General features: G+C 43.0%; 2 protein-coding genes across 2 annotated transcripts in view; one reads left to right on the top strand and one right to left on the bottom strand.

Moving 5' to 3' along the window:
- Window positions 1–528: 528 nt before the first annotated feature.
- Window positions 529–5,461, bottom strand: ap2s1 (adaptor related protein complex 2 subunit sigma 1). Its single transcript, XM_086165017.1, has 5 exons — window positions 5,308–5,461; window positions 4,676–4,825; window positions 4,247–4,360; window positions 2,601–2,660; window positions 529–1,919 (listed from the first exon to the last, which is right to left on the bottom strand). The coding sequence occupies exons 1-5, from the start codon at window positions 5,308–5,310 to the stop codon at window positions 1,818–1,820; spliced, it is 429 nt and encodes a 142-aa protein (XP_086021143.1). The 5' UTR covers window positions 5,311–5,461; the 3' UTR covers window positions 529–1,817.
- Window positions 5,462–9,922: 4,461 nt separating this feature from the next.
- Window positions 9,923–11,462, top strand: part of arhgap35a (Rho GTPase activating protein 35a) — a 68,874-nt gene continuing 67,334 nt past the window's right edge. The window contains exon 1 of the mRNA XM_086164680.1: window positions 9,923–10,861. The gene's annotated coding sequence lies outside the window, so the exon portion shown is untranslated. The remainder of the gene's footprint in view (window positions 10,862–11,462) is intronic.

The raw sequence follows: 11,462 nt of genomic DNA, 5'->3' as shown, positions 1-11,462 counted from the left end.
GCGTCCCCGGAGAGAGCTGCTGGAAACCGGATCCCGCCAATTCGTGGGATCTCGCCGTTCGTTAAGAGCGATCAGGCAGTTGCATGTTCTCGCTGAGAGCGTCGGCGGCCAAGTCGGGGTCGGATTGGCGTTTTAGTCATTGATCTCCGAGACGGTCAGTGAGGTAAGCGTATCGGTCTCATCTGAAGACGATGAGTGAATGCCCACTGTGTCCAGTCGTCTGGATTTACGTTTCTGGGTCAATTCAGTAACAGCCTGAGTGGTTTAATGTGGCTAAAGTGGATATATTGACTGATTTATCGATCTTAGACAAGCTGTTAAGATGACCTCATAACAGTTGTATGATTTACTGCGGTGCTGACAGGTGGCCAGTAGATGGCGCTAATACACCAGCCCCCTATTCGTCTGGTAACTGTCTTTTCGGTCCGTTAACACATTTATTGCTGAAGCAACGTACTTTATCTCCTTCAGTAATGTGTGATGACATTAAATCAAACCTCGAATTTTGAGAAAAAGATGAATCAGATGTGCTCACTGATCACACCATCTTTTATTTACATATAGTGACATACAGATGCAGATAGTCGAGTAGGGAGACATTACTAATAAACCTCATTAATCAAGGGCTTTTATGTGGACAAGAAGGGAAGGGGTACAATTGCAGATATTGGCTAATCTTAAAAAAAAAAATATACAAAAGTTAACCAGAAGTGACATCTAATATAGCTTCAAGCAGGATATGGTTAAAATCTAAGTATGACGTCAAAGGTAGTGACATTGTTCATGATGCGCTTCAGAGACCTTTAAATGCTGACTTAACGTGAGACACCACAGAGGTTTCAAACAAATACCGTCTGAACCAAACACAGGAATCACTCTGGAATGGAGGCATTAATTACACAATATTCGCTGTATGCAAGCAACACTGGAAAGACAATGTGAAGCCGGCCTCGGAGTACTGCTCCACGTAAAACACATTTTCAGGTTGTTGGGTTTTTTTTTTGTCTATAAGTGAAGTGTAACAAACAAGCACCATGTGATGTGGAGTTTTGTCACTGTCATCTGCGTCCCAAATGCAGCTATCAGAGCAAAAACCTACACTTTCCATGGTCAGCGTGCGCCATGAGTGTGTCTGGCACAGAGAAGGTTGCCATAAGGCACCGTCGAAAATGGCACTCATCCCAAGTGCGCTCCATTCAATTATGAGCTTTACAACGGGAGGTCAAGTACTCTAAAGGGCCGTCCGGGTGCAAATCTGAGCGCACGGTGGAAACACAGGAGTTGACGGACATTGTGAGATGACTTCAGATTGTTCTGCATCCACGTGGCGGGCTCTCTTTATACATGGTGCTTGTTGGTTACAGTAGTGTCGTTCGATAACGTTGAGAGGAAGAGGAGCGCGGGGCAGGTCTGTCTTGCACTGCACAGCAAAAGGGAGGCCAAGCCCAAGAGGTTCATTTGAGAAATAACTAATTTATGCAGCCTCTGGCTTTGGAGTGGGAAGGGAGACCCTATTAAGTTACGTTGAATTTGGTGATGAAATGTTTGTCATTACCGCACAGCGTTGAAATGCAATGCGCGGCCTCTTTCCTCAATTGATCCCTGTTACTCATACATACGGCAAACACAGAATAATGCATGGAGAAAGACCACCTTCACAAACAGGTTACCTTGCTGTCTATGTCCTTAAGTAAACCAGATCATGTAGTTGTACTTCTAAACATTCCCCTCCTGACGTCCTGGCGGGGCCGGGGTCTGCTCGATTAGCTCCAGGTAAATGAGGGAAAGACGGGGCAGCAAATGATGGGGCTCGTTTTCTACTCGAGTGACTGGAGCATGAGAAGCTGCTTGAGGACCTTGGTCTGACTGGTCTCCCTGATTTCTCCAGCGAGGAACATCTCATCCACCACTGTGTACACCTGGGGGTAAAGGCAGGCGGAACGTTAGAGGGCGAGCGGGGTCGACGAGAAGGTTTTCAGCATTTCAAGAGGACAGCGAAAGCTAAGAAAAAAAAAAAAAGAAAACAACGCAACGTGGTTCTTGGTGAAAGCAACAATATCCTCTTCCTTGACGGAAACTTTGCGGAAAACTGGCTTTGGCTGAAAAGTCGTCATGACTCCTTCAATCATCTTTGTTTCCCGAGGTCAGAATGTAAAAATAGCCACTTTACGGTTAAACACGCAGATGAATGTGAAGAGACTCAATAAGAGTAAATCGTGTTTTTTTACCACGCCGGATTGATGTGCAAAATAGGCGCTATGGCAGAACAGCGGCAGATCGAGCGCGCTGTCGGGACGTGTAGATTTCGCCTTTTCCATTCTGGGTGTCACGTTCAGCGCCAGAGAGACAAATGTGGGTAGTTCTTCAACTTGGCATGTGGGCGGATCTTCTGACAGTTTAGGTAATTAGCCGTCAGTTGCGGAGCACTTTTTCATAATAGATCCATTTCCAGTGAAACCGATTAGGTCAAAAATACTGAGTGATTAAACGTTCATTTCTACGAGCTGCTAAAAAAAAAAAAAAAACGTTATATGCTCTGCTCTGCTGAAAAGCTTGTAGGGACCGTTGCGTAAAATTGAAATCTGCGTAGGCGTACTCACCTTGTAGAAGTTGAATACAAGGTCCAATTCACATACGTTGTGAAAATATTCATTCAGCACCTTTTCAGGGGGTAAAAAAAAAACGATCAGTCAAATATTTCTTTCCTTTTCATCCAGTATTATAATAGATAACCAGATAGGAGCGTTCTGAGGACATCTGCTAGTTGTACAGCTAAATGTCACGCATTAATGCAGAACTATTTGGACGACGTTGTGGCCGCAGAGTTCTTCTGATACCCGTGTAACAGGATGATTTAAAAACCAAGGGCATTGATGCACAATATGCAGAAATGACATGTTATGTTTCCGTGACCCTCTGTATGGAGAACATTTGGAAATAGATGACTAATTCAAAAACACAGAGTTACTGACCACTTGTTAGGAATGCAGCATTGTGGGAGATGAAAATGCCACAAGGTACAAGAAACGGAAAAAAATAATTAAAAAAAAAAAAAAAAATCAGCTGTTTGACGAGAGATTTGAACAGGCTAGAAATAATGGTATTAAAGAAAAGGAAAAAGTTTGGTTTTAGATTTCCGTTAAGTGGAAGATCAGTGGGAAAGACCGTGCTCTGCATTTCCAAAGTGGCTAACATGCACTCCTTCACAGTCAAATATTAGATCGGATGACCTTCAGTCCTGAAAATGGTCTACTGTTTGTTTTCGGAAGGGAGAGAAAAAAAAACAGCAGGTCGTACTTCAGGCATACAGCTGTAGTTTGCGGCTTTTCAACAAAAAAATGAAAATGATTAGAAGCCAGAGACTTTTGGTGTGCATTTTATCCTTTGAAATATCTGTTGCTAGTAACAGTATTGATTTTAGGCCTCCTTTTTCAGATTTCGGTTCGTCGTCCGGAGGGATAGGGTAGGCGGAAAGCAGATGGGTTTTTTTGTTGTTGTTCAACCAATTGCAATGTCTTTTATTATAGCCGATGTTCAAGCTGAGATGCCCATCATTCAAACAAGAGTACTCATGCTGGGAATATCTGGGCTGAAATCCTCCGATACTCGAAATATCATGTATTTGAAATGGGCTTGAGTGACCCGTCTGAAGCTACATTCACAACACATATATTCAAAATGACAAGCACTAAAGGGTTAGGAATTTGTTTTATTTCTATTTTCACTTGAGGTAAGGACTCCAACCGAAATCAACGTGACTATGAGCGCAGTTAAAAACCCGTTTGTCCGTGGTTTGTGTCATGTTCAATTATTCTTCAGTGACACAACTGGTTCCAGAATTACAAATCTGATTCCAAATTTAAACACCATCTATTCATAAATTGAATCAACTGAGGTCTATACTTATAGATCTGTATTATACTGAATTAAAATATTTAAATGGTAGTTTGTGTTTATTCTAGAAAGAGGGGGTTTCTATAAAATTGACATTTGTGATATTGCTGTAAAGTACTTGACATACCGCATACATCCTTACATGTTGATTACAACAGATCACGCGGGATATGTACCTCACAGCAAGGGATTTTACGGTTTTAAAGTGAGGCATTCCATCATAAGGTAAGAAAAATGGCGGAAAATCCTTAACACTTACAAACATTCCTGAAATCCATCAGAGTGCGAGAAGGAAATTATCATAGTTCACTTCCCTAGTAACTCTTTGTATTGTAACTCGTGAGTCAGTTACCTCTACAAAGTTGTGGATTCCCTCGAGGTATGCCAGGTTGTTGTCCGTCACGTCCACGCAAATGCAGAAGTACAGTCCAGCGTATCGCCGGTAAATGATCTTGAAGTTTCTGAACTGCAAAAGCGAACCCATGTTAAAACCCCTGCTCAATGTGTCATCAAAATTCTACACAAAGTACAGTGAACAAAAATTATACCAAGCTTTTTTGTGAACTGTTTTAATTACAAAACGTCATGCGTGGGACAAAAATAGTTTTGTCAGACTGTTTGTTTGTTTTTTCTAAAGGTTGGTAAAAATCGCACGATCTTGCCAATGACTATGTGTCGTCTGTGTCATTATGCAGGATCATATCATTGCTATTGGATCATCTTTTGAGGTATAAATATTTGTCACACAGTTGTAACTGTCAGATATTGAAGTAAAAAATACCTCCACAAAGTTGGTGTGCTTGGCATCCCTGACAGTGACCACAGCATGCACTTCCTCGATCAGTTTTTGTTTCTCATCATCGTCAAACTGCATGTACCACTTGGCCAGTCGTGTCTTTCCAGCTCGATTCTGGATCAGGATGAAGCGGATCTGGTGTGCGATGCGACGCGGTGACAACGAAGATAGGGACAAACATTAGTTAGCAACACGAACAGCATTTCAAGTGTAAGACCAAAATTAATTAAGCTGCACACCTGTCACTCGCCTGAGACTTAAAATACGGTAAACACTTTGAATGTGGCAAACGGAGATTCGCGGTCACCGGTGGAAGCCTTTTACACACGCTAACATTATCTTACGCCAAAGCTAACAGTTACTGCGGGTCACCCTATCGTGTCATTATCAGGTAAGTAACAGTAAGCGCTCCAGTAAAAACAATTATATTTGTACTTTAGCAACTATTCTTGTATATATAATGAAACATCGTTACGTTGTGTCTGCACCTTTAGCTTACTCTGGTAGTTTAGCTGCTGCTTACACACTAAAGGTTATCAGGCTAGGCGGTACCGTGCTAGTGATGATACGCTACCACCTCTAGGAAATAGTCCTATCTTATTCTATGACATATTTACCATTTTCGACGCCTAAATGTGGACCTTAGAGGCTCCAGAATAGCACGTTCCTGAGAAATTATGCCGTGCTTTTACACAGATACATCAGTAATTTTCTTTCCCCGCCGCTTGTCCGCTATCTTTTCCAGTTAACAGGGAGTGCGGAAACGAGACCAGCTTGCATGTCGGGATATGTAGTTTTTACAGCCACCCTTTGCAGTCTTCGAAGGCGGTAAGACACTACAACAACCGGCGTCCGTCTCTGATTGGTCTTCTTACGTCATCTTTTGGGTCGCGTGAGACCAAAGGGGCGGTTCCTTCTCTTTTATTTATTTATTTTTATTGTTATTTTTATCGCTATTTTCAAGCAAATCGCTTGGATATTTAGAGATAAAACATACATCAGAACGAAGGTCATGAATATATTTTGAGCAGGCGGTGATTCAGTTAGTAGCTAATCATTTGAATTTGAAAGAATAAACCTTTTTTCATGTCAATCAAATGGGCAAATCCATGAGTCTTCAGTCCAGCATCATCTCTGGTTTCTGTTCAGTTCAATTGAATAAAACTTTATTAGCAATTTGGTTTTGGCCATTAAAAAGAGACAGGAGACAGACAAATGCACAGACAGACAATTAGAAGCCCAGGAGCTGGTTTTGCAGGGCTGATAGTGCCAATAAAACCCTATTAAATTATGGCTGGCATATAGGAGTGATAGAGCAGCGATAAGGACAAATAAATAATGAGTTCACGAGCAAAATATGCACTTGGAGTTCATCTGTGCCAAATTCAGAGGATCAACTCGGGGGCCTTTATTAGTTCCTTTCTTCGGCAGGCTTCTACCGCGAAAACAAAAAAACTGTGACGGTGGGAAGTGTTAGCGATGTCCAAACAGGATCATCTGGAACTTCTGGCGGTTGCAGGACCTCATGGGCCTTTTGCCTTTTGCGCAAAACAAAACAATCTCATTGTTACAAAACCCAAATGTTAAGTGAGTTTTCCACCTTTGTTTGGGATCACAAAAACCCAAGGCAAACAAACCGAAATACATTCAGTCTTTTTTTTTTTATTTTTTTTTTTTTTTATAAAGCCTTTAGCCGCCGCAGTCGAACACCTCAGAATGACACAATTCGGAAAAGTTAGAAAAAAAGAAATTCCCAGAACCGTTCTTTACTCTTGTGGGATAGAACATCATGTGTGGCTGCATTCTGCAGAGTCAGGCCTCAGAGTTTGTTTACTGGTCTGGCCGGGCAGCCAGTCACAGCCACAGAACATTGCCCAGACAGTTTGGACAGCTCGCCTCTCTGAGCATCCGGGGTGTTAAGGGAGTCAGAGGGGGATGGGGGAACCGTGATTGTCAGGGATTGCACAACTGTGAGTGGAGGAATGCGCTTGCCCTTGGGACCCAAAATATTTCAGCTGCAAAGACAGAGACGTTTGAGGTAGAATGAGGGAAACAATAAAAAGCAAAAGTAACCAGTGGGTAAACTGAAGACACAGGCCTGTGTTTTTCGGCCCGACTTTCCTCGTGAATTCCGACGCGCTCGCTGATCAACTACAGAAGCCTATGATTTGGCCAAAAGGCCAATTTTCGCCCGCATCCTGACATAAAGCAGAGGCGTCGAAAATCAAAACACACGCCGGATTTTTTTAAGCTTACTAGAATCCATCACACGGCCTCCGACAAAAACACCCGAGAGTTAGAAAAACTAGAAATAAACGCGCGCGCAGTAGGTACTGTAAAACCTCACGTATTTCAAAACGGCGAGCTTCGCGGTAACAAGATGTCGAACGAATGTCCTTACGTGTCGGCGTGTAATAGCTCAATTAACAAAAAGCGGAGCAGCGCTTGCGCCGGGAAGGAGAGTAAAAGACATGCAAAACGGAGGCAGAATATTCAAGAGAAACTTTGACCCCGACTAATCTCGCTCTGTGTGATTGGGGTCATGCAAATATGGCTGAGAACACGGTGACTAATGTGATTGGACAGAAGCTTGTGGACTTATTCAAACGGAGGGCAGCGCACCTTGAACCCCGCCGCAGTGTGTATTTAATGGAGGGTCACAGTACAACCCGCGAGAGCACACACACCCGACCTCCATACTTCAAATTTGAAGAATCTTGCCTCACGGTTACAAATCTCTTATACGGCTCTGCAAGCATAGCGAAAAAAGGTTTCACTCAGATGCAGCTAATGTCATTTTAAAATCAAGCCATCAGATTTTACATCTGGATGATGTATTTTATTACGTCGGGTCCATTTTATTTTCGATGGCCCAACATCTCAAATCGTATCTTTGCCTCACAGGGCTTTGCAATCTGCAACAGATACGCTTATATCTTATCCATACGCCGACTTGAGATACCAGATTGGAAAAGCATGTTCAGGAAATTGAATAAAGGCCAAACAGAGAGGCACGGTAACAAGATTTCCAGGAGAAATTTGCAATGCAAGAGCTGAAATGTCTGTCTTAGCTGTCCGTACGGAGGGGAGGTCCCGAGCGTCACCGCAGCCATTTTCCACATATGCGGGGCGAGAGCGCGGCGCCCCCGCGAGAAACATATATATTTTTCATTAAATGTTTGGTCTACGCCGATAAAAACGTCAAAACATGTCCTCGGGCCTCTTATTTATTCCCCGAGCAACTAATCACTGCGATCAGAAACAACTTAAAGGGTAACTAATTAAACCGCTCGGACGTTTCTTTGCGCGCAAACACGTACGACGGGGGAGTGACCTTCGACATGATGGATTTCCTCAGGTGTTTAATATTTTCCCTCAGCGCTACTCGATACAGTTTTAGGAAGAAGACCCGGGGTGGCCGCGCAGCAAATTTATTGCATGTGATGAAGTCATGGAACATTAAATATCTGTTAGGGAATGACAAACGCTTTGGGTTTTAACAAGGAAGGGAGAATGAGGATCAGTTGTGAAAGGAAGTGGTGTGTGAGACATGAGGCCAAGTGAGGCAAATGGACCAAGCACAGGCTATTAATTACAAACATGAGGAACTGAATGCAGTCTCTTTTTTTTTTTTTTTAAATGCAGAAACAATGCCGCCACACAACGGGGTGAAATAATATGAAATCGCCTCTCGTAGAAGCCGAAGGAGGATGCACGCAGAACCCGATCCGCGGCCGGTCGTTTAAATAAGCAGGCAGCAGGAAAGGAAAACAAACAAACACCGAAAGTACACTTAGAAAGACAGAGATGGAATAAACTTACAATGGAAGAAGTTATATTATTTTACATCGTAGAACTAGCATCATTTTGCCGGCAGGCTTAATCACGGCCCGGCTGAAATAACGCCTGTATCTCCACAACATGGCTAACGATGACGAAATGTCTGCAACATTTCAGAAGATAATTACAGTAATCCGCCATCTGTCTTTTTAATTGTTTCATAACACCTGACAGGAAGAACCAACTGCATACTTGAACCAATGCCTCTATATATTGATGTGTGTTAATCTTCTCTAAGTTGTGTTAAAGAGGGTTAAATTGTAACTCCTGGATGAATTCACCGTTTACTTTCTTCTCTTTTATCACACTGTCAATAAGAGCATGTAGTCAGTCATATTAAAAAAAACAACAACATTTAGAATAACCTCCATAACTCATTTCTACTGCAATGGAGAGGATACGATACCTTGTAATCTTAAATATATTTATATCTGTCGTGATCTCATCTTTAAAAAGCCTCCAGAATAAAATGTTACGTTCACTGACAGGACGAAAGCGTGTTTTTGTATCAATATTTGACTGTTGGAGTCACAGGACACCTAAAAACTACTACTACTATTACGACTACTACTACTACTCCCATTACGTCTAACACTAATGACAAAAAATAGAGCATCCTAGAACAACACACTTTCAGTCCTGTGTGTGTGCAATATGGCGGTATCTGCAATAAAGTTGACTTTAACCGAATAATAGTATTTACACATTTATCGTCATTGGCACTCTTGATGTAGTCGGTGTTGTTATCGTCGTTGTCGACACGTCGACGAGTGTTGTTGTTATCATGGTTTTGCGGTTGGTGGTATTGATGCGGTTTTTGTCGACGGTATTCATGTTGTTTTCATCGTCTCTATTGTTGCCATAGCAATCATGCTTATCGTTGACGGTACCAGTTTTGTTTTTTGTTGTCATTGTTATCGCTGTTGTTTTTGTTTGCGTCCTTCTTGTCGCTGTTGTCATTGTTATTGTTGATGGCGGTGTTGTTTTGGTTGTAATACTTGTTGTTATTGTCGACGGCGGTGCCGAGGGCGTCGTCTTAGTAGCTGTTGTTTATATTGTTGTCATTTTCTTTGTCCTTGTTGTTGTTGTGACTCCACAACTGTACTTAAATGCTCGGTTTGCTCCTGAAAAAGCACGGTCCCCATGTTCCTCGGAGGTCATGGAGGAAATCAGCTGACTCCTTTGAGGTTATTTTGTTGGTTTATTTATTTATATGTATATTTTTCTTCCCTAAATGTTAACATGTCAACGCGTAGGAGAATAAACAAGCACGCAAACAGTGAGTGTGTGTGTGCATGTGTGTTGTAATTGTGTGCATGAACCGCTGGGCGAGACTCTCTCTCGCTCCCTCCCACCCTCTCTCTCTCTCTCTCTCTCTCTCTCACTGAGTGTGTGTGTGTGTGTCGGCGGTGGATAGGAGGGGAGATGCTTGGGATCGGGAGCTCCAGGTCCGCCATTATTGGGAAAGCGGAGTAAAAAAAAAAGAAAAAGAAAAGAAAAAAAAGAAATAGAAGAAGCCGAGCCGAGCGTAGCACACGGCGGGGCCGGAGAGCGGCTCCAGGATCCGCCTTGCAGGCTCCGAGCTCCCCGGGCTCCGCGGCGGAAGCAACGCCGGCTCCCCGCGGCTCTGCGCCAGGCGGCCGACACGCACAGCCCGCCGGACGGACACGCACATCGCGTTTTCCTGCGGACTCTTTGTGCACCCTCCCTCCCCCCACTCCTTTTTTTTTTTTATATATTTTTTTTTTTGTGTTTCCTGTGACACGGCGGAGGAGATAATAACTGGTGGAAGCAGTGTGCATATGTGTGTGTGTGTGTGTGTGCAGCCTACCCTCCGCCTCCCCCCCTTTTCTCCTCGTTTTCCAGCCGCGGTGAGAGAAAGAAAGAGCCGGAGTTTGCACCGCATTTTCTCCCTTCTTCTCCTCCCCGCCGCCACCTCCTGGTTTCTTTTTCGGTTGTTTTTTTTTCTCCTCCTCGGACAGAAAATGGAGAGATAGAGAGACCCCCTTTTTTTTCTTCCTTTTTTTATTTTTACATTTTTTTTTTGTTTGTGTGTGTGTGTGTGTGGGGGGGGGATCTGCCGTCCAAACTTTAGCTCGGAAAAGAGAATAAGGCGAAAGCGGACGGACGGTTCGTCAGGGGGAAGCGTGTAGAATAAAGCGGATTGTTTTCGTGGGTTTATTTTTTTTTTTTTTATTTTAAAATACATTTTTTTTTTTGGGGGGGATCTGTTTTTTAAAAAGTCCTTCCGCCGGCTGTGAGTCGCAGAGGAGCTCAGCGACGGAGAAAGGAGTGGACGGATTCAGGAGAGAGGAAGGAAGGAACGCCATGGTATGTTTACTATATTCCATCTTTTTTTCGTCTTCCATACCATAATATAAACCTAAATCAGCTGTTGTGGGTTCCGTGGAGGAGGGTTTTATTTTATAAGCATTCGGAGGCGTTTGTGTCCCCTCCTCCTCAAGATTGCAGCAGGAGTGTTTGGACTAACAAGAAAACTGGGAGTCACCCCCTCCCCCCCATTTGTCATTTAAAGCTTTAAAAAATAGTAATAATTATGATTATGATAATAATACCGGTCATTATTGCAACAACGGCGAGGGTGTTGAGTGGCCCTGCGCTGTTTTTTTTTTTTTTTGTTAATGAAAGTTAACAAGAGAAAGGAAGGAGGGGGGGGTCATAAAAATAGATCTTTATTATAAACGATTATATTTTTTTTCTTTTTTTTTTTTTTGTTGCACAGAGCAACACCTGGGCTGGGAGGGTCCAAAGAGTGAGACTGACGTTTGGGAACGATCTGGATGTCATCATCCAGATTAGCAGGGACTTTTATTTTGAAAGGCGAAATTCAATGTGATGTTTGTGGCTTATGAGTAAATGGGGATGGGGGGGGGGGGGGGTCCCTTCGTCTGTTTTTTTTTTTTTCTGCTGT

Source organism: Fistularia commersonii, chromosome 18 (assembly GCF_037954325.1).
Source record: "Fistularia commersonii isolate RoL2024-O1a breed Wild chromosome 18, RoL_Fcom_v1.0, whole genome shotgun sequence".
NCBI classification, from domain to species: Eukaryota; Metazoa; Chordata; class Actinopteri; order Syngnathiformes; family Fistulariidae; genus Fistularia; species Fistularia commersonii.
This window is presented reverse-complemented; position numbering and strand designations above follow the sequence as displayed.

Excerpts from the sequence above, each read along its gene's own strand:
- ap2s1 (XM_086165017.1), bottom strand. Across the intron at positions 2,661-4,246 it reads GAATCCACAACTTTGTAGAG|GTGCTGAATGAATATTTTCA; the intron begins GTAACTGACTCA and ends CCCCCTGAAAAG. Across the intron at positions 1,920-2,600 it reads TTGTATTCAACTTCTACAAG|GTGTACACAGTGGTGGATGA; the intron begins GTGAGTACGCCT and ends CTTTACCCCCAG.